Genomic DNA, 20,990 nt, shown 5'->3' with positions numbered 1-20,990 from the left:
GTTGGGGTCTCATTTGGTTGTTTGGTGGGGCATTTGATGGCAGAGAGAGTGATTGTTGGAATTGAGGCATCTGATTTGGGTATGGAAGTGATTGATTATTCCAACTTGGGTTCCAAGGATTGAAAGGAGGTGGTTGCTGTGGAGGCCAAGGAGTCCACATTGAAGGATCAACAAAGGGAGGGTTTTGCATTTGCATGGGTGGGAAACTCATTTGATTGAAAAGTGGATATTGCATTTGGTTGAAGGGGGGGTAGCCTGTTTGGCCAAAAGCAGAATAATTGTTCCAACGATTAAATGGCATACCATAATTTGTACCTTGCCCTTTAGGTTGCCACTGTCTTCTTTGAGTTAGCAGGTAGACTGCTTCAGCTTCTTCCTCTGTTGGCTGCATCGCTGCTTTTATCCCCGGTAGAGATGGACATTGTTCTGTCTCATGATCTTTCTCACAAAGGGTGCAAACTGGTACTTTATCTCTTGGGCACTCCCTTAGTGGATGTTTATCTCTACATTTCGGGCAGTAGACAGCCAGAGTTGCTTCTGCCTCAGCCTGCTTCTTCTTAACCTGCAAAGTGTCAATCTGCGAAGCAAAAGAACTTAGCATTTCGGTTTTAAATTCTTCAAGAAAATTACCTATCTCTGCTCTTGTTGCTCCTCCATTGGCTGATTTCTGTACCCTTGAATAGGTGGAATCTCTTATTCTGTTTCTTGCAGCTCCCCTAGAACATCTTTTAGCAAGTTCACAAATCTCATCATATGATTCTTTAGATATATCTCCCTTAGCAAGCATATTTAACATATTTAAACAATCATCCCTTAACCCTCTAAGTAATATTGTTTTACGAATTTCCTTACTTATATCTGGATGATCGGATCTCTGTATGTTGTATTGCAATCTTTCGATGTAGTCCTCCAAGCTTTCATCCGATTTTTGTGCCATATTGAATAATTCATCCTTCTTCTCTCTTGTCCGGCAGTAGTCCTGATATTTAAGCAGAAATTTTTGTTTCATTTGCTCCCATGTTGTGATTACCTGGCTCCCAAGGCTCATGAACCATCTCAAGGCATTCCCTTTTAAGGTGGCTGGAAACAGTTTCAACTTTTGAGCATTAGTAACATAATCATAGCTTCTGCATAAAATATCAAATTCAAAAAGAAACTCGTCAGGATCCTCAGTAGATAAACCATGAAAGTTAGGTAGGGCAGACAATGGGATATTTTTCATTGTTCCTGCAGGAAGATCACTGATGGGAAATCCCAAGGTAGAAAGAGAATTTTCATCCCTTCTTTCTTCTTCAGGACCTGTACGTCCTCCTCCAAAGAGGAAATTATCATTGTTTTCTTCCATTGTTGGTCCTCCTACTGCACTTTCTTGATCGTCAGAATCCTCTATTGGTTCTTCAATATTTCCTACCGGTCGTCCAGCGCTTTCTACTATCTCCTCGATATGTTCTTCTATTCTGCTACTTTCCTCTGACTCTTCAGCGCTGACTGCTGGTTCTTCTGTATTTTCAGGACCCACAACTTCTTCTGTATGTTCAGGACCCACAACTTCTTCTGTTCTGTAATCTGACTGAGGGGAACGCTGAAATTTTGACTTTCGAGAACTCAGTCTTTGTGATGATTCAGCCTTTGATACGATTTCGTCAATAAACGTTTTTCGTCCTCCCCAGCCCTTGCCACCTGCGCGGTTATTTTTCTTCTGGTTTCCTCGTCCTCTCATACAATCTGCACATTAGAAAAAATAGATAAATGCTTTTTGAAATCTATAATTACCTTCCCCGGCAACGGCGCCAAAATGTTGGCCGCTCTAATTGTTTTCACAATTCGAGCTCCACATAAATTGTCAACCCGAGAAGGTCTTTTTATTCCAAAGGTAATAGCGCACTGGATATGCTCAATTTCAAAAGCAGTTCAATGTTGTAGTAAAAGAAAGTCACACACAATTGTTAAATTCAGCAATCTATCAATTCACAGTCTACTTAATTAAAGCTGAAGTCAATTAACTTATAGCAGACACGATTTCTCTGTTACAGCAAAAGGGAAATAAATGTATAAGAAAAGAAATCATTCAACTATAGCAGGAACAGGACCCTATTCCTTGGTGGGAACTTCAGCACCTGCTGCCTGGCACTAATCACACTGCAAAAGAAGTAACCTTAAGAGGTCAAGACCCTATTCCCAGGAAAAGGAATCTTCAGCACTTGGCCTCTCTGTTCTAATCACACTGCAAGTAAAAGAAAGCAATCAATGGAGCAAGACCCTATCCCTCTGTACAGGGATCTTCAGCACATGCTCTCATCATCCACTCGTGCAATCAATACATGTAGCGCTAAGAAACAGAGTATCACAAACCATGTAACTAGTGTTTCAGCGACAGAACTAAATACAATGCAAATACATAAGAAATAAACAACTACAGGAATAAAGGGGTGGATCTTGTGAGGAAGGCGGGCCCTTTCCTTCTCACAAGATTCCCCAAGAGAAAGAATTAAACTAGAATGCTCAAAACAGGTCTTTATTCATCTGTCAAGAAACTGGTACATACAAAAAGGAGACTAGCTCCTGTCTCACACAATGTTGTTCTCAAAATTACAGTTCGATCCCCTCTAATGATGATGTCTCCTCTTTTTAAAGAGGAGACATCATTTACAATTTTACACAAGAGCGGATATCTCGATTCTGTTCAAAACAAGACTATTCTGTTCTTCTTTAAAAAGAGATACTGTTACAACCGAGACAACAGTCATGCTATCTTTACAATAATTTAGGTAACCGTATCTTCGGCCTGCTGCTATTATCCACAAAAAGTTCTTCAGAATCGCAAATTACGCATAACGGAATTTGCGTGCTTTGTCGGCTGTTTCAGCAGCTGAGTTAACTGTTTCAGCATCGGGACCAGCTGTTTCAGCAATGGGACCAGCTGTTTCAGCAACGGGACCAGCTGTTTCAGCAACAGGACCAGCTGTTTCAGCAACGTAGTCGGCTATTCCCGCAACTCAGTCAGCTGTTTCAGCTACAGCCGCTCGTTCTCATCAAGGCATATAACTTTATCTGCGATCTTCAACTTATGTTAGCAACAATGCACTTCAATAATTGATAAAATATAAGAGTATTATGGAATTAAATGTAAGACAGATTAACCATATAATAAAGAGAAGGTTTCCATATACCTTAGGATATAGTGAATGAAAAAGACATTGGAGCTTATGGTTTTGAGAGTAAAATGATATCAAAATATATAACAAAATGGTACATATTGGAGTCCTAACAATGATCTTGGTGGAGAGCTACCGAGATGGTATGTTGTCGAGGATGACAACGATTTCAGGTGGAGGAGGATGTAAGGTCTTCGCAAACTCGGGCGGTTGAGCATCAGGTGCGACGGGCGCACGGGCACGGCGGGCGCACATCAGTGTGACAAGCGGGCGGACATGCGACGGGCGGGCGGACATGCGACGGGCGGGCGCTCTACTTGTGACGATATGCGACAATCCTCCGGACATATGCAACGATAGAGTGCGACGATACATAAGGGCGCACGACACTTAGTGGGAAAAATGCGTGGAGGCAAAGGTTTATACCTTGGCTTGGAGAAGCCTTGCACGATGGAAAGGCCGACGTATGTACATTGATGTGGGGGTCGGCCATGGGGCTGCACACCCCCCTTAACACATACATATGATTCGTATAAATGAGAAGTGAAGGGAGTTCATTTCACTATTGACATTCGCTCACCAGACTTTCGCATAAGAGGAAGAAGTGCGCAGTAGGGGTAAAGTAAATGTGCATATCTCATGCGCATTGGACTTAAAGGTTGCGCAGATTGTCTCGGTTGAAGGGTGGCAAGGAGTGCCGTGTGTTGAGTGAATTCCGAAGGGCAGTTTTGTGTAGGACTTAGAGGTGGAGTTCTTGGTGTCTCGGGTGAGCACCCTCCTACTGTATGAGGTTGGCACATGTATTGTAAAGGCTGTCTTATGCCTTGATTGTAAATTATTCTAAGTATAGACTTGGAGTTTTGCCAAGTATACTTGATGATGTATTATTGAAGAAACTGTTATAATATATTGTTGGGAAAACTGTTCGGGAGTTGCCCCTCCCTTTATACTTGTTTGCAATTGTTGATGTTCTTGGTTAATTGCATATGGATAATGAATGAGTATGGGCTTCATTAAGTATAAAGGATAAATGCATTTTACTTGGTTGCGAAACACAAACTAAGTAAGGACAAGTGAATTAGGCGTAGTCCACGAAAGTGAGTATTGGTGAAAAGAAAGCGTTCGGTGGTGCCGCACCTCGCTATAAGCGGTTGGAAGAGCACCGGAGGTGTAGGGGCGTGACAACGGGCGGCCAGGGGGCGGGGGGTCGATTCCCGGAATCGACCCCCCGCCCCCCGGCCGCCCGTGGTGGCGCGGCCGTGGGCGGAGGTGCCTACCGTGGGCATTCACTTCTGTAAGTTTGCCTTCTCAAATTATTTTAAAAGAATTTATTCTGTCTCCTTTGCACTCACTTCTTCTACCTCAATTTTATAACATTCCCCTGTCTTTGCTTGTTGCCCCTCCGAAAGCAAAAGACACTCTTTCCATCTAAAACAGTGAGTGTGATGATCATTTGTCATCCCTGCTACCTGCATGAACGAATATATGACAATGGGACCAACAAATCGAAAACCCCTTTTTTGCAAATCCTTACTGATAACTTCTGCCTTGGGTGTCTTTACTGGAATTTGTCTGGAATATCGATATCTGTTTATTGTTGTCTTGTAACCAACAAAACCCCATATATACCTATCCAGAGATCCAAACTGCTCCATAATCTGCATAATTTGTTAAAACACAATCCTTTATGTAGTAACCAGAGTAGAGTCTGAAAGTTCATCAATCAAGATAGTAGAAAAGACCTGACGAGGTGATTCAGAAGCAATATCATTTTTTTTTGTAGATTATAACTAGCTCTGACTTATTAAACTTCCAGGTTAGTGATGCACCGAGATGCTAGAAAAGTCTCCGAGGTAAATTTCTTATAACCAGACTCCAACTATGCCTTAATTTGAACAGGAATGGCACCACAACCTGTAGGGATTTCGAAGCTTCTCGGTGCATCACTGACCTGGGAGTTTAAGCACGGAGATTCAGACTCAAGTTAATCTGATTGCAGACGCAAGGTTGAAATGTAGATAATTACCTGAAGGATGCGTTTTGCATTGTTCACAATACCACGAAGCTTCCCCTCGTGTAACATGATGTTTTTCATGGACATGAGAGACGAGATTTTCATGTCATCATAGCCAACAACCAGTACGAGATCAAACCCAGCAAACGCCTCTCTGCAGCGATTTTCCCATAACTTTGTTAGCGTTTATTCATACATTAAAAAAAGTTCCTCTGCGCTTTGCCTCAACTGTAATAGAAGGAAGTAAGGGCAATTTACCTGAAAGTGTCTCTGGCATTCAGGATGGCAGGCCAATTAAGCTCTGCCAATGTTCCACACAGTACTAGAAGTTCAAACAGCTTCCTGAATGATGGAGATAATAAGACAAGACAAGATAATTTTATTAATGCCCAACGAATGACCACAAAGTAGGTCCAGACTAGACTAAAAGAGTACATCCAGTATAAATACCAAGTGGAAATGCCAAAACAACTCCTAGATCCTAGATCAGTGTTGCTAGGACCAGTGCTAGAAAACATAAAAAGATAAATACAAAAGTATCTGGCTAAAAGATAGTTGTCTAGTTCAAATGCTATAGACTAAAAAATCTAGATTCAGAGTAAAATAGAGAATGTCAAGGAATACTGGAACTGGCACTGGCTCCCTGTCGGAGTCACCAATAACTGTGAAAGGGCAGATGATATCATCTTGAAAAAATGGTTATTCAGAATAGCTCAAGAATTCAATAAGGGAATTAAGGGGAAAACCCAAATGAAGAAAAAGGGCTTACTTATCATCATGTACTGGTACACCCCATTCTTCGTCGTGAAACGCAGCATAGAGTGGATCTGCATTCGGCCCACAAAATAAATTAGGACTAGCAGCTGATCAAATCCCTCATCAGTGAGGCATATAGACCCACAAAATAAATTAGAAAAATAAGAAAACATAAGTAAATACATTATCAACCAATCAACATGCATTCATACATCCTTACCAGTTTTTGGAGTAATCCAGGTGCATACATTCTTCATTGGGGGTTCACATAGAGCATAGGGCACAAAGCTTTCAGAAGAGAAAGAGGAAGACGACAGCATGCTTAGCTTCCTCTGAGAAGGAGAAACTACCTTCTTTGGCTTGCATGATGATGAGCCAGTAGAACCACCTTGGAAGGAGCATGAGAAATTTAAAGAACCAGCATGGCTTTTGAGCGGGTTGTTACCCACACTGGGGTTCTTGGGTGACTTGGCCACAGGGCTGCGTGGAGATTTACATGGTCCGCTTTTAACAGGAGTCTTCCCTGGCTTGACTCCAGAGCTAACAACAATAGGCCTGTGTCCATATGGGTTCTGCTTGTCTTGCTCAGGAGAGGCACAGGGGTTGTGTTTAGACACTAATGGACTCTTGGTCTTCTGCTGCTTTAATGTAACTATAGCCTCAGAAACCTTAGCCGTTGGGGTTGTATTTCCAGCTAGCCATAGAATTGGCCCTCCGCCCACGGCCGCACCACCACGGGCGACCGGTGGCGGTGGCAAAAAAAAAAATAATTTTTTTTAATAAAAAATAAATAACTCCGTTAAAAAAAAAAATTAATTTTAATTTTTTTTTTAATAATTTTTTTAAATACGAAAATTAAAAAAAATTATCATTTTTTTAATTTAAAAAAATTGTTTAAAAAAATTTATAATTATAATGTTTATTGAAAAATTATAATGTTTAAAAAAAATTATAATTTTTTTAATTAAATATGGAAATTAATTTTTTTTTTTTTTTGTTAACTATTTCTATTTTTAAATTAAAAAAAAAAAATGTTTAAAAGAAAATTATAATCTTTTTAATTAAAAAAAAAAGTTTGTTTAAAAAAAAAATGAATTTTAATTTTAATTTTTTTTTGTAAATAAAAAGGTTAGGTTTAAAAGAATTTCCATTAAAAAAAAATAATTAATTTTTAATTTTTTTTTTGTAATAATTTTTTTTTTCATTTGAAATTAAAAAATTAATTTTTTTTTGAAAAAAAATTAAAATCTTTTTTATTATTTGTATTTTAAAATTAAAAAAAAAATGTTTAAAGAAAAGATTGTTTAAAATAAAATTTGAATTTTATTTTTTCTTTTCCTTTTTTAAAATAAAAATAGTAGGTTTAATAAAAAATAATTAGATTTTTTTTTTTAATAAAAAATATGCATTCTTTGGGTTTTATTTTTATAATTTGATTTTTTTTTTTAATATTAATTTCACTAGTTTTTTAATTTCTTTTCGTTAATTTTCTAATTTTTTTTTTTAACTAGTTTATTTTTAATTTCTTTTTCTTTTTTTTCCCAGTTTTTGCTAATGCTTTTTTTAAATTTCTCTGTTTTTACTTATATATATATATATATATATTCCAAATTCTTTTTCGATTTGTGAGATAATTTTTTTTTTTAACTTTTTTTTTTTATTTTTTATTTTTGTTAATTTTTAATTTTTTTAAATCTAGTTTTTTTTAAATTTTTTTGTTTTTTCTTAATTTTTTTTTTTCTATTTTTACCTACTTAATTCTTAGGTTTTTTTTAAATGTTTTTTTGTTTCTTTTCCGTATTTTTTTTTCTTTTGCCGATTTTTTGATGGTTTTTTATTTTTTATTTTCACTATTTATTTATTTATAATTTATAATTTTTTTAGTTTTTTAATTTTTACCATTAATTTTTTTTTTTTTTACATTTTTATGATCGATATTTTTTTTTTATATTTGATTTTTTTTAAGTTTTATATTTTTATTTTGTGTTTTGTTTTTATTATATATCTTAATTTATGTTTTGTTATATTTTTAAACTTTTTTTTTGTTTTGTGTTTTTTCATTGTTTTAATTTTTAATTTTTAATTTTATTTTATGTTTTCATTATTTTTTTAAAATTTAATGTTTTTTCGGGGTCATGAAAAAATATTTTTTAATTTTATTTTATGTTTTCATTATTTTTTTAAAATTTAATGTTTTTCAGGGTCATGAAAAAATATTTTACGCCATTATTTCGAAATGTTGAAATTTTACATTCGAAAAAAAAAAGGTGTTCTTCCAGAATCAACACTATTCGTTTTGAGGGTGTTTTTTGGATAATTTTTGTGCAAAAAATTGGTTTTCACCACCATTTTTAAAACATGTTGAAAATTTACCCAAGAAAAAAAATAGGTGTTATTCCAGCATCAACACTTTTCGTTTTTAGCATTGTTTTTGATGTTTTTTTGGGGTTTTTTGGCCAGAGTTCCCGTTTTGAGTTTATAGTTCCCGTTTCAAAGTTTACATTGTTTTGGGGTTGTAGTACCCAAAAATGTCTATAACAGTTGCCCCCTAAAGCATGAGGTTGTTAATCTTTTTGATGTCGGGTGAAATGATTTATCATGAGGATCCGAAGTTCTTTCAAGCTGGAAGGAGACCTGTAATAAGATATAATATAATAAATTATCTTCATAATATTTTCATGATCTAGCTGAGGCGGACATTCCCATGCTCAGCTTTATAAATTCATTTTCATGTACATAGGACAGACAATCGTCTGAGTGTAAACTGATGATTCTGGTAGAGCCATCATCCCTTTGATTGGATGATTATCTATGCAGCAATGATGTACATTTGATGTCTTTATTTTCCTGAATATATATCGCAGCCCGGATGGATGAAACTAGATCCAGGGTCTTCAATCTCGTTCGATCTTCACTCAAAGTACAAGTCGATCCATGTGAGAGATGTTCTGGAGTCGAACATGGAAAGACATCGCCTGATTACCAGCCAATGATGTAAGCTGTTAACAGGCACGAGAGGAATCACCGATAATGATAATGACCCTCAAGGTACTGTAGTACAATTCGCGTGGTGTGAATAAAGGACTTGGCGTCGAACACCACGCAAAATATTTCGGTCGAAGGTCATTGATGTAAACCTGTCGCCGGAAGTGAGAAACTTGCCATTGAGGCATGCAAGCTTCAAAGTACTAAAAGGGTTGTCCCTAGATCGACTTCTTGGATAATGAGCTGATGTCGACAAGAAGCGATGCATCATAGGAGGGCCTTAATGAATCCCACATCAATGACACGGAACGGAGGAAATGATTTTAATGGAGATGAAAACGGTCTAGTGATATAAGGTTCAGGGCGGGAGTCATGAAAGAATGGAGTGTAAATGTATTATAGCGGCTGAGACATATGTGAATTCTCTGAGTGACTTCTCTTGAACATATCGATGAAACTGACATGATGGATTGGTAATATTAACCCCAAATGTGGTTGGTGTGATGTGACCGGTGAATGAAACAACCCAACCCGACTTGGATGCGGAGTGAAAGTGTCATGTTCAAGAGCGACTTGCTACCAACGATGTTTCTTCAAGTTTTCTTCCAAATTTTTCCCCAGCCATTGCTAACCAGTACCTCTTTATTTTTGTCAAGCTTGAGGAGGATAACATATGCTTGTTCTATAATTTTGCCTTCGGGCAAACCCATCGCTATGTTTTAACGAGCCTACGATAGTGAAACTCGTTCTTGTCTACTATGGACAAGTTTGTTGCTATTAGGTTTTAACGAGTTTAACGACAAAGATAAGTTGATCCTTTTCAATTTTAGAGAGTCTGAAAAAGGACATAAAGGAAACTCCAAAAATCCTTTGTCATCATCTAATCCCTTAAGTCCGAAAAAGTATAAAACAATACAGAAGGGATGAATTTTCGATACTTTTAACGAGACGAATAAAACAACCGCTCGATCTTTTTGTGTAATAATCCCTCAGGTCCAAAAATATTAAAATCTAAAGGAGGGATAGCACTTCTAGTCCCTTTAACGAGCTAGAGAGGCCAATAGCTCGACAATCTTTTCATATTTTACGAGTCAGTTGAAAAGAGCTTAAAGGAGACTCATCTTTGAGGAACGAGTGATAAATTTCAGTAGCAACTGATTCCAGGTGAGGTTCGGAATTTCCCAATCATGGCAGTGTTACAAGGATGGCTAACAGGATCACTCTTCGTAGTTGTTCCTCAAAAGGGGTAAACAATCAAATGGAGGTGAATGATCGACCAATATAGAGTGGAGGTGATGATGAGAACATGACCAAGGATTTAAAGGCTGAAGTACTACATTCACGACGGTTATTTACCAGAAATTGGTTCATTTTTTATTGAGCTTAAACGCTGGGGGAAACATTTGCTCATTTCTTATGTTTTTTTTTTAACGAGCTTTAATTCTGCAATAAAACTGCTCGATGCGGGTTTATTTTTTAACGAGCTTGAACCCTGCAATAACACTTCTCGTGGTAAGTTTGCATGCCCCCAACATAATAACGCAAATCGAGGTGCATGCCCCCCAAGCTTCATTGCATTCAACTCGGTGGTTGGAATGAAGGTTTACCTTTGAGATCTTTGAAATACTCGACTTGGATTTTATGAGATCGTAGTCAAAGACTCAATTTGGAAAGGGAGTTGTTTCATTTTTTAATGAGGCTGACACTGGAAAAGAACTATCCTCAGAATCCACCGTATTTACAATATTTGATAGAAAATCAAAAACTGAAGGATGATTAAGGTTGCTGGAATAATCTTCGTGGTAATCCGGAAGATGGGAGCGATGGTGGTAATCTTCCCATGGTGCCTCTCCTATCATCATTGATTGAATGATTCCTTCGTCTGTAGAATGTACATGTAACCAAGGATCTGAAGAGGTGCCATATTCCTTAGACCTATCTATCCAAACACTCGATGAGCCTTGATTTGGGTTTTCCCCACAAGCCAAGAAAATTGATTGCTACAATATTTCTAAAGTGGCGATGATCCATGCTGACAAAATGTTTAGGAATCTTCTGAATCCATTAGATATAGAAGATTTCATATTGCAGGTTTCCACTGTGGCCACTTCTGCCAAATTACTCGGAGGCGGTAGGGCAAAAGTACCCATTAAGGCAGGGTCTTTTAGGAGGCCTACTCCAATATTTGGAAGCGAATGATTGCTTCCATGGATCATTAGAATGCTGCCCATAACTTGTGAATTGTTGGGGAGAAATGTTTGTTGGTCGACAATTGTAGTTCCTCCTTGGAAGGGAAATGCAATCTTCCTGAGGTAGGTCGACACAACTGCGGCCATGGCATATATCCAGGGCCTTCCCAGTAGGATGTTGTAATCGAGGTTTCCGTCGATTACTTCAACATCTATTTCTACTGTTTTTCCCCCTAGTTCAACTTGCAAGTTACTTAAAATCCTGTATGGAGTGTATGATCGTCCATCAAATGCTTTTAACATTGTTGACGATCGTGACAAGGGTGGTGAGCCTAAATTTTTCCAGCAACTCATCGACATAATACATGTAGATGCCCCCTCATTAATAATTGTTCGATGAATAGTTTTGTTGACAGCTTTCACTTGAATAAGGAAAGCTAGTTGAGCTAGTAACTGAGGGTCATATCCTTTGTGATTAAAAGATACAAGATTGGAATCCGTTGGGTCAATCCCACCTATTACTGATAATAGATCCTGCTTTTGGGAGAGGCAATTTTGCGGTACCTTAAGTGTCGACATAGCGGATGACAATTGGGCCAGGTCCTCTACTATATTATAATTATGTGCTACTTTTGCACCAGGATTAAATGCCGATTTTTTTACTACTCCCTTTGGCAGCTTTATCATTGGTTCAGGAGAGATGGGTGGCACATCTTCGGTCAAAGTTGTTGTCGAACTCCTAGGTTGTTCATTAGCCTTGTTATTCGACAGCTGTGGATTCCCGTAATCTTTATTCCTTGTCAAAGCATCATTTTGTTGCTTTGAGATAGACAACATAAGCACTTGGGATCGGGAAGCATTTTGATCAGCAACCAGTTTGGTTCCCGGGTTTGGAAACGGATCAATCAATATCTTTGAGGTTTTTGAACTCTTAAAGAGTTTCTTAACTTCAACTTTATGTGGACAATCTCTCGTCTGATGATCCTCATCGCATATCTGACACCCCACAGGGGGTTTCCTTTTCCCAAAAGGGTTTGCAGAAGGTTTTTCAGGAGATGACTCATCCTGCTTCTTTTTTCTCCCTTTCTTTTTCTTCTTGCCCCCTGGTTGTTTCAATTGTTTGCCCTTGTCGGTCGACACGGAATTTACTTCCGAGGCAAGAAGTTCTTCGTTTTCATTTTGATCAGAAATCTTACGGGCTTTCTTAGTTGTAGCCTTTGTCGATTTCGTGCTTGTTGTACCTATCATGCCATCGTCGGCATGAGAGTCATTGTTCGATTTAGGAGGAGGAGGAATGGAAAATTCCAGTCTGGGAGCGTCAGGGATTTTATCGTAGAGCGTGCCAGACTGAGTATAAATCAAGTCTAAATATTGCACATGAGCAATAACTTGCTCTTCAGTGACGACTCCTCCTTTTGCCACATCTTCTGTAATGGAAGGTAATAATGACTTAATAAACCATTCAGCTAAAAGCTGATCAGGAACGTACGTTTTTACCATTCTATGATGACGTCGCTACTCGTGAATATGATCAGATATGTGAGTGGTCATTGTCTTTTTAAAATTGGTAAGAAGTTGTGTTCCTGTTTCGTACCTTATTGGTAACTGAAAATGGGTTAAAAAGGTTGTGGCTAGGGTGCTGAAGTTATCGAATGAAGCTCTAGGCAATTCGATATACCATTTTGCTGCTGGACCAGTTAACGTTTGCTGAAAAAGGTGAAGCCTTATTGAATCATCGTTTAGAGTGTTAAATGAACACCACAGATGAAAGGTCATCACATGATTCGACGAATCCTCACCCGGATTTCCATTAAATTTAGGGTAACTGTTGATTCAGGTTAGGTGAAGCATACTCAGGATAAGATGGAATCACCTGAGCAGTGGGTCTTTGCATACCAACATAATGTATTTGATGTTGGTAACTTTGATAAGGTTGATGGGCATAACCATTATAATATGGTTGTTGATAACCTCTTTGGAAATGAAGTTGCCCATTACTTGCGAAGACTTGTTGCTCAGGTCCTTGATATGATTGCTGGAATGGCAGTTGTTGAGATTGAATCAGCTATGGTTGCTGGACCATTTTTTGTTGCCCAATACTGGATTATTGACCAAGATGAGGATTCATAGTACAGGTTTGAGCCTCAGTCACTCCAGATAAGGAGGCACTAACCTGAGGTTGTGATTGAGTCGTTGAGACAAGAGGCTGTCGTATTGCAACCTGAGAAACTTGGGGTTGACATACAACAGGTAGCGCTTGTACTTGCGACGCAGTCACCATAGCAGGTATAGTGGGAATATTCGACACAGGGTGGACTGGTTGCATTGAATATACAACCCTTGGTTGCTGAGGCAGTATTGGTACCCAACTACTGGACGTAATTCCAGTTTGACCTGAACTTTGTTGTAAACTCCCATATGGTTGTTCTCTGGGAGGGAACAATGAAAAGGCATACTGCCCTCCATATGGTGGCAATCCAGTACTTAAAGGGTAGATTGGCCTTTGAAGACACATTGGATCAATTTGTTGAGTTTCAACATAAGATATACCAGATGATAATCGGCTAACGAATGATCCAATTGCTTATGCCCCTTGGTGGCCAGCGATTCCGCATAAACTTCTGTCCGATATTCCTAAATTTAATGGAAATCTAGGTGAGGATCCGTCGAATCATGTGATGACCTTTCAACTGTAATGTTCATCTAACACTCTAAACGATGATTCAATTAGGCTTCGCCTTTTTCACCAAATGTTAACTGGTCTAGCAGCAAAATGGTATATCGAATTTCCTAGAGCTTCATTCGATAACTTCAGCACCCTAGCCACAACCTTTTTAACCCATTTTCAGTTACCAATAAGGTACGAAACAAGAACAGAGCTTCTTACCAATTTCAAACAGAAAACGGCCACATCACAGAAGTTCTAAAGAGTGATGTCAACAAGAAGCGATCCGTCATAGGAGGGCCTTAATGAATCCCACATCAATGACACGGAACGGAGCAAATGATTTTAATGGAGGTGAAAACGGTCTGGTGATATAAGGTTCAAGGTGGCGGTCATGAAAGAATGGAGTGTAAATGTATTACAGCGGCTGAGACACAGGTGAATTCTCTGAGTGACTTCTCTTGAACATATCGGCGACACTAACATGATGGATTGGTAGCATTAACCCCAAATGCGGATGGTGTGATGGGACCATGGTGATGTGACCGGTGAATGAAACAACCAAACCCACCTTAGATGCCGAGTGAAAGTGTCATGTTCAAGAGCGACTTGCTACTAACAAAGTTTCTTCAAGTTTTGTTCCAAATTTTTCCCCAGTCATTGCTGACCAGTACCTCTTTATTTTTGTCAAGCTTGAGGAGGATAACATATGCTTGTTCTATAATTTTCCCTTCGAGCAAACTCATTGCTATGTTTTAACGAGCCTAGCGATAGTGAAACTCATTCTTGTCTGCTATGGACAAGTTTGTCGCTATTAGGTTTTAGCGAGTTTAATGACAAAGATAACTCAGTCCTTTTCAATTTTAGAGAGTCTGAAAAAGGACGTAAAGGAAACTCCAAAGATCCTTTTTCATCATCTAATCCCTTAAGTCCGAAAAAGTATAAAACAATACAGAAGGGATGAATTTTCGATACTTTTAACGAGCCGAACAAAACAAGCGCTCGATCTTTTTGTGTAATAATCCCTCAGGTCCAAAAAGATTAGAATCTAAAGGAGGGATATCACTTCCGGTCCCTTCAACGAGCTGGAGAGGCCAATGGCTCGGAAATATTTTCATATTTTATGAGTCAGTTCAAAAGAGCTTAAAGGAGACTCGTCTTTGAGGAACGAGTGATAAAATTGGGTAGCAGCTGATTCCAGGTAACGTTTGGAATTTTCCAATCATGGCAGTGTTACAAGGATGGCTAGGGGGATCACTCTTCGTAGCTATTCCTCCAAATGGGTAAACAATCAAATGGAGGTGAATGATCAACCAATACAGAGTGGAGCTTATGATGGGAACACGACCAAGGCTTTAAAGGCTGAAGTATTACATTCGCGATGGTTGTTTACCGGGAATTGGTTCATTTTTTATTGAGCTTAAATGTTGGGGAAAACATTTTCTTATTGCTTATGTTTATTTTTTAACGAGCATGAAGTCTGCGTTAAAACTGATTGAATAATGGTATTTTCTTGACTTTACCATAAATAGCTTTGTTCCTTCAAAGATTGTACTGCATGCTCAATTGCTTCATCAAACTAGTTAGAAATGAACAATATACGTTTGAAAAATGAGTTAGGACACTAATATTTTACTCGAATTAAGTAAAAGTAATTTAAAAGTGCTTTTACCTGTCATTTTACCATTTCATTTGAACTTTGGCTTGTTGGAGCTTTGGAGGTGCTTTCCCCCCTTGATTTTCATCAGCTGATTTCGGGAGATTCTGTGGACGATTTTTGGCGCCATCTGGACCAGGTAGGAGCTAAACCTGAGCTCTTTCATTTCATCCTTTCCATTTTGCATTCTGAGCCTGATTTCTGGTTTTTCTGAGCCTATGGGGTTTTAAAAACTCGCCCTGGATCCATCGCACCCTTTATGTATCGAAAGGTGCGTTGGATGTTAGCCTGTCTACTGGCCAATTGACATGCAATGCACCCAAAACACTACTGTAGGTGCGATGAGCGCAAGGAAGGAAATTTATGCACAGTTTTCAATGGAAATTTTTGCTTGTTTTTCACCAAATCAGGATCTAACTCTTCTCTTGTTTGTTTTCAGAGATTCATTGCAGCAAGATGACCATTACATGGCGAGAACGTGAGCATGAAGAAGATGACATGCTGGCTTTACATGATCCGGTTACAGTAAATGCACTGCGGAACTGTGGCCTGTTGAAGTTTTTTCGCATCTCTAGCATGAGACAACAAATCAACTTGCTGCAGTATTTGCTTGATGCTTGGGATCCTACCAGCCAGGTGTTCCAGATTAGGGGAAAATCCATCCCCTTGACTGTAATGGACATCTATTTTTTGACCGGCTTATTGAGGCGGGGTGCCCCCATATCTTTATCATGTTTGGCTCATGGAGGTGAATCTGTGAGAGATTATGTTCGCAGGTATTGCAGAGAGGGATCTCAGCCGAGTAAAGATAGCAAGATCATCATCCGAGATGTCACTGACAGGTCTTTGAGGACCATTCTGTTCACTTTTGGTAGGATGGGTGGTGGTGCGGCTCTTCATGTGGCCAACCGATCTTATATGCAGTACGCCTTGGAATGCCTCGAATCGAAGGTGTTCAACTGGTGTGATGTAGTACTCCTTGTGATGAAAGAACAGTTGACCAAGGTGAAGAGAAGGAGACTAAATAAATTTGGATATGGTTCTATCTTGACCGCCTTCGCCTTGGAAAAGATACCACTGATGCAGCCACATTATATTGCACTTGGTTTACCTCCACTGGCTGAACCACGTATGCAGAGATGGGTCGACCATATGTCTAGGCATGCTGGTCAGTCTCAGATTTCCTTTTCTCATACCTTCTTCAGGTGGTTTGATCGTTAGGAGATGGTTTATTCCAAGTATCCATATGCTGGTATGGACTTTCAGGGTGACCCAGATTTGGTACTGCCGGCTGGCGGACAGTGGGGTGCCATTGGTAAATTATTTGACCATATTCCTGTTTATCATTTTTCTTTTATAATGTCCTTGTTCTTTACTCTATCAAGACTAATCAAAACTCATGTGCTCATGCAGATGTTGGTCCCGTCAGCCAGTAGTATGCCTGAGAGTGACAGTTGTCGTTCCTACAGGAGAGGCTGTTGGAAGGGCTATCCTTCATAGGAGGGCCTTAATGAATCCCACATCAATGACATGGAACTGAGCAAATGATTTTAATGGAGGTGAAAACGGTCTGGTTATATAAGGTTCAAGGTGGCGGTCATGAAATAATGGAGTGTAAATGTATTGCAGCAGGTGAGACATAGGTGAATTCTCTGAGTGACTTCTCTTGAACATACCGGCGACACTGACATGATGGATTGGTAGCATTAACCTCAAATGCGGATGGTGTGATGGGACCATGGTGATGTGACCAGTGAATGAAACAACCGAACCCGACTTGGATGTGGAGTGAAAGTGTCCAAATTCTTCTCGTAAACACAGACACCGATGAGCATGGGGGCAATTTACCTATTCCTTTACCGCAGGAACGAAGTTCGTCAGAGTCGTACCCGATCGTCTATTTGATCCCACCTCCAAGCAACCTAGTTGTTTCCTTCTATTGGAATCAGCTAGGCAGACCCCATCAATACAGAGTGGAGGTGATGATGGGAACACGACCAAGTCTACGAAACCAGAGATTCTGGGTTCAATCCCCAGCGGAGTCACCATTTTGTTACAGGGAAAAGTGTCTATGCAGAATTGCTAATCCCACTAAGGTGTGGTAGCTACCTTAGAAACAAACAAAGTAAAACTACTTTTGTTTTCCTTTATGAAAGATAGATGAGAGACGAACGAAGGAGACCAACCTCTGTCTTGCGCTTGGTTCCTTGCTCAATTCCTCTCTCTTCTGATAGTCCTTTGCTACTTGCTTCCTTGTATACCCAGCTTTACAGAGTACCTGTAGAATCAAAGTAGCATAACATTATACGATAACATGGATCTATTATCATAAACAATCTAGGATCATATGTAAATTGTTCGACTCCAGAACATCTCTCACATGGATCGACTTGTACTTTGAGTGAAGATCGAACGAGATTGAAGACCCCGGATCTAGTTTCATCCATCTAGGCTACGATATATATTCAGGAAAATAAAGACATCAAATGTACATCATTGCTGCAGAGATAATCATCCAATCAAAGGGATGATGGCTCTACCAGAATCATCAGTCTACACTAAGACGATTGTCTGTCCTATGTACATGAAAATGAATTTATAAAGTTGAGCATGGGAATGCCCGCCTCAGCTAGATCATGAAAATATTATGAAGATGATGTATTGTATTGTATCTTATTACAAGTCTCCTCCCAGCTTGAAAGAACTTCGGATCCTCATGATAAAGAATTTCACCCGACATCAAAAAAGATTAACGACCTCATGCTTTAGGGGGAAACTGTTATAGACATTTTTGGGCACTGCAACCCCAAGAATAAAATTTCCATAAACCAAGGGCTCCTAAGTCCCTAAAAGTGTTGTTCCAACCCCTAAAGGAACACGGTCAATTGATTACAGCTTCTCCCAGAAGTTCTCCATGAAAAACTACTCAGAATTGGTCAAAACATGATCATTTCACCTACTCCATAGGCAAAGTGCGTTGCATCTCACCTAAGTACACTCAATGGGTGCGTTGCATTTCAAAAAGCCCTTCGATGGGGTGCGATGGGAGAGAAGAGACAAATGGCAGTGTCAATCCGCGAGGTGGAGAGGCATGGAATCTTCCAGAAACTTCTCTTGTGACACTTTCCTCTCTGAATTCGACCAAGGATGAGTAAGAGATCATCAATCTCAAAGTGGAAGCAAGAACTATCAGAGGGAAGACACTAATCAAATCACAAGCTGACTCATCTTCCTTACAGATATCTATATATGGATCCCTCATCCCAGAGATCCAGGGGTTGGAATTTTGCATCTTCTAAGGAATTGTTGTTGGTTTCTTGAGGCAACCTCATAGTGTTGGGTGATCTAAGCTTTGCATGAGGTGAAGAAGGGCTCACTTGCTGAGAGGATGATGCTCAGTTAGAACAACTGGTTGTAACTCTCTTGGCTCTTTCTTGATTATCAATAAAGCTATTCAAGTTTTCCTCCATACTCTTGTGTCATTTATGTTTTACGCATTTGTATGGTCAATTTACATATGATCCTAGATTGTTTATGATAGTAGATCCATGTTCTCGTATAGTGTTATGCTGCTTTGATTCTACAGGTACTCTGTGAAGCTGGGTATACAAGGAAGCAAGTAGCAAAGGACTATCAGAAGAGAGAGGAATCGAGCAAGGAACCAAGCGCAAGACAGAGGTTGGTCTCCTTTATTCTTCCCTCATCTATATTTCATAAAGGAAAACGAAAGTAGTTTTACTTTGTTTGTTTCTAAGGTAGCTACCACGCCTTAGTGGGATTAGTAGTTCTGCATAGACACTTTTCCCTATAACATGGAGTGAGGCCAACAGGTAGAAAATTGTCTTTTAAATCAATCACTTCGGCCTCTGCTTCATCTATTTCATCTAAATGCATTTGCTTCAGCTCTTGCATGTTTTTCTCATCAAAAATGGTTGAGTGCAGCATTTGATTTGCTGCTTCAACTATTATAGTTTTCTCATTTTGGCTCATTTATTGTTGTGGGTCATCCATGTCATCTTCATCAATGTTTAAGCTTGAGAATTCTTGCTGTAAGGTAAGAAAATTGTTGATTTGAGCATCATCCTCAAACACTTGCCAATCTTTGATATTGTTAGGGACAGCAGGCCTGTGCTTTATCTCAGCAGTAAAGTGGTGATTGGGCTCAAAGGGCAGCTTGCAAGTGCTAGAAAAAGTAGCTAGACTATGAGCATGCATGTTATGGCTTCTAGAAATCTTAGCAAGCTTGGATTCGGTGAAGGAATTGAGTATTTCTGTGGTAGCAGACCTATAAGCTCTTATCTATTGTCATTAGTAACAAAGTTACCTTTCATCTGTTGAATTATCAAATCAGAGTCACCTATAATGGACATTTTTGCAGCTCCTAGAGCTTTGAGCAGTTTAAGGCCTAAAAGGAGAGCCTCATAGTCTGCCATGTTGTTGGTGCATTTGAAGTTTAGTATGTAAGCATGACCCTCTGCATGGCTGTTATGTGTATTGTGAATACATTTTCCTGCCCCTGCTCCTAGCTTATTAACAGAACCATCAAACTCTAAATACCATGTGATTTCTTGCTTGTGGTTAGTATTAAGAGTTTCAGTCATTTTAGGATTGGGCGGACCTAGGTTTTGTGCTTCATGTGGTTCTTCTTGTATGCTGGTTGCACTAATTGTTTTAACAGTTTCATGGGTATGGGCAACCGACTCTTGATTGATGCATGTTTCTTGTTCTAAAGGCAAAGGCTTCTCATCAGTGGGAGGGTAGCTATCATCATTGAACAATATAAAGGAATTCATATCAGAATGGATTGAGTAAATGGGAAAGTTTTGGGGTTTTTCCTCACTACTTACCACATACTTCATCAGTGTTTCTCTATACAGTCTCTTTGGTTGCCCAAAGACTGAAATAGTGGCATAGGAGAGGTCTAGTTGGAGAGATCCTTGGAGTTTTGCTCCCCAAGATCTTGATAAGAGCATGCCATACTTTGGTGGAATGTCAGCAACCACCACGTCCATTAGGATCGTTTTGTTGGGAAATTGGACTAAAGACACACAAAGGTCTTTGGTTAAGCCTAAACACTTGACCTGACTAGAATCAAATGAGAATAAGTCTTTGTAGGGTCTAGTGACATCAAGGTTTAGCTTCTCCATTACAACTTTGGGCAATAGATTGTGTGAAGCACCTGAATCAAACATAGCATTGTGCAACGCTTTATCATGAATGTGCAAACTGACATAAAAGGGTAGAACAGCTGTATGTCCTGATTTACCATTGACTTCAGGACCAAAAATTAATTCAGGTTGATCATCTAAGACATTAAAATCATCCCTGTTCTCTGGAATTTGCAGTGATCTTTTGATTTGCTGTCTGTACACATCATGTTTGGAAAGCTCAGAGAGAGGAATAGATATCTTTAATTTACCAATTTCTGCTTCTAAATAAAAAAGTTTTTCTGACTGTGTTTTAGTATTGTGACTGGCAAATTTTCCCTTTTCAATTGTATCTTCAGTGATCTTCTCTTGGTTATCAGTGATTTCTTGAGATTGTTCTGTTTTTGGAAGGCTTTGAGGAG

At 39.0% G+C, this 20,990-nt stretch overlaps 1 protein-coding gene across 1 annotated transcript; it reads right to left on the bottom strand.

The window, feature by feature from the left end:
* Positions 1–4,483: 4,483 nt before the first annotated feature.
* LOC149197387 (uncharacterized) lies at positions 4,484–6,536 on the bottom strand. Its single transcript, XM_089408673.1, has 5 exons — positions 6,146–6,536; positions 5,939–5,996; positions 5,428–5,511; positions 5,182–5,323; positions 4,484–4,813 (listed from the first exon to the last, which is right to left on the bottom strand). The coding sequence occupies exons 1-5, from the start codon at positions 6,243–6,245 to the stop codon at positions 4,484–4,486; spliced, it is 714 nt and encodes a 237-aa protein (XP_089264799.1). The 5' UTR covers positions 6,246–6,536.
* Positions 6,537–20,990: the final 14,454 nt, after the last annotated feature.

Source organism: Pinus tabuliformis, chromosome 2_2 (assembly GCF_031772625.1).
Source record: "Pinus tabuliformis cultivar Carrire ecotype Pingquan chromosome 2_2, CPIR1, whole genome shotgun sequence".
Classification (NCBI taxonomy): domain Eukaryota; kingdom Viridiplantae; phylum Streptophyta; class Pinopsida; order Pinales; family Pinaceae; genus Pinus; species Pinus tabuliformis.
Note: the sequence above shows the minus strand (reverse complement) of the source record. Positions and strands in the feature narration are given on the sequence as shown.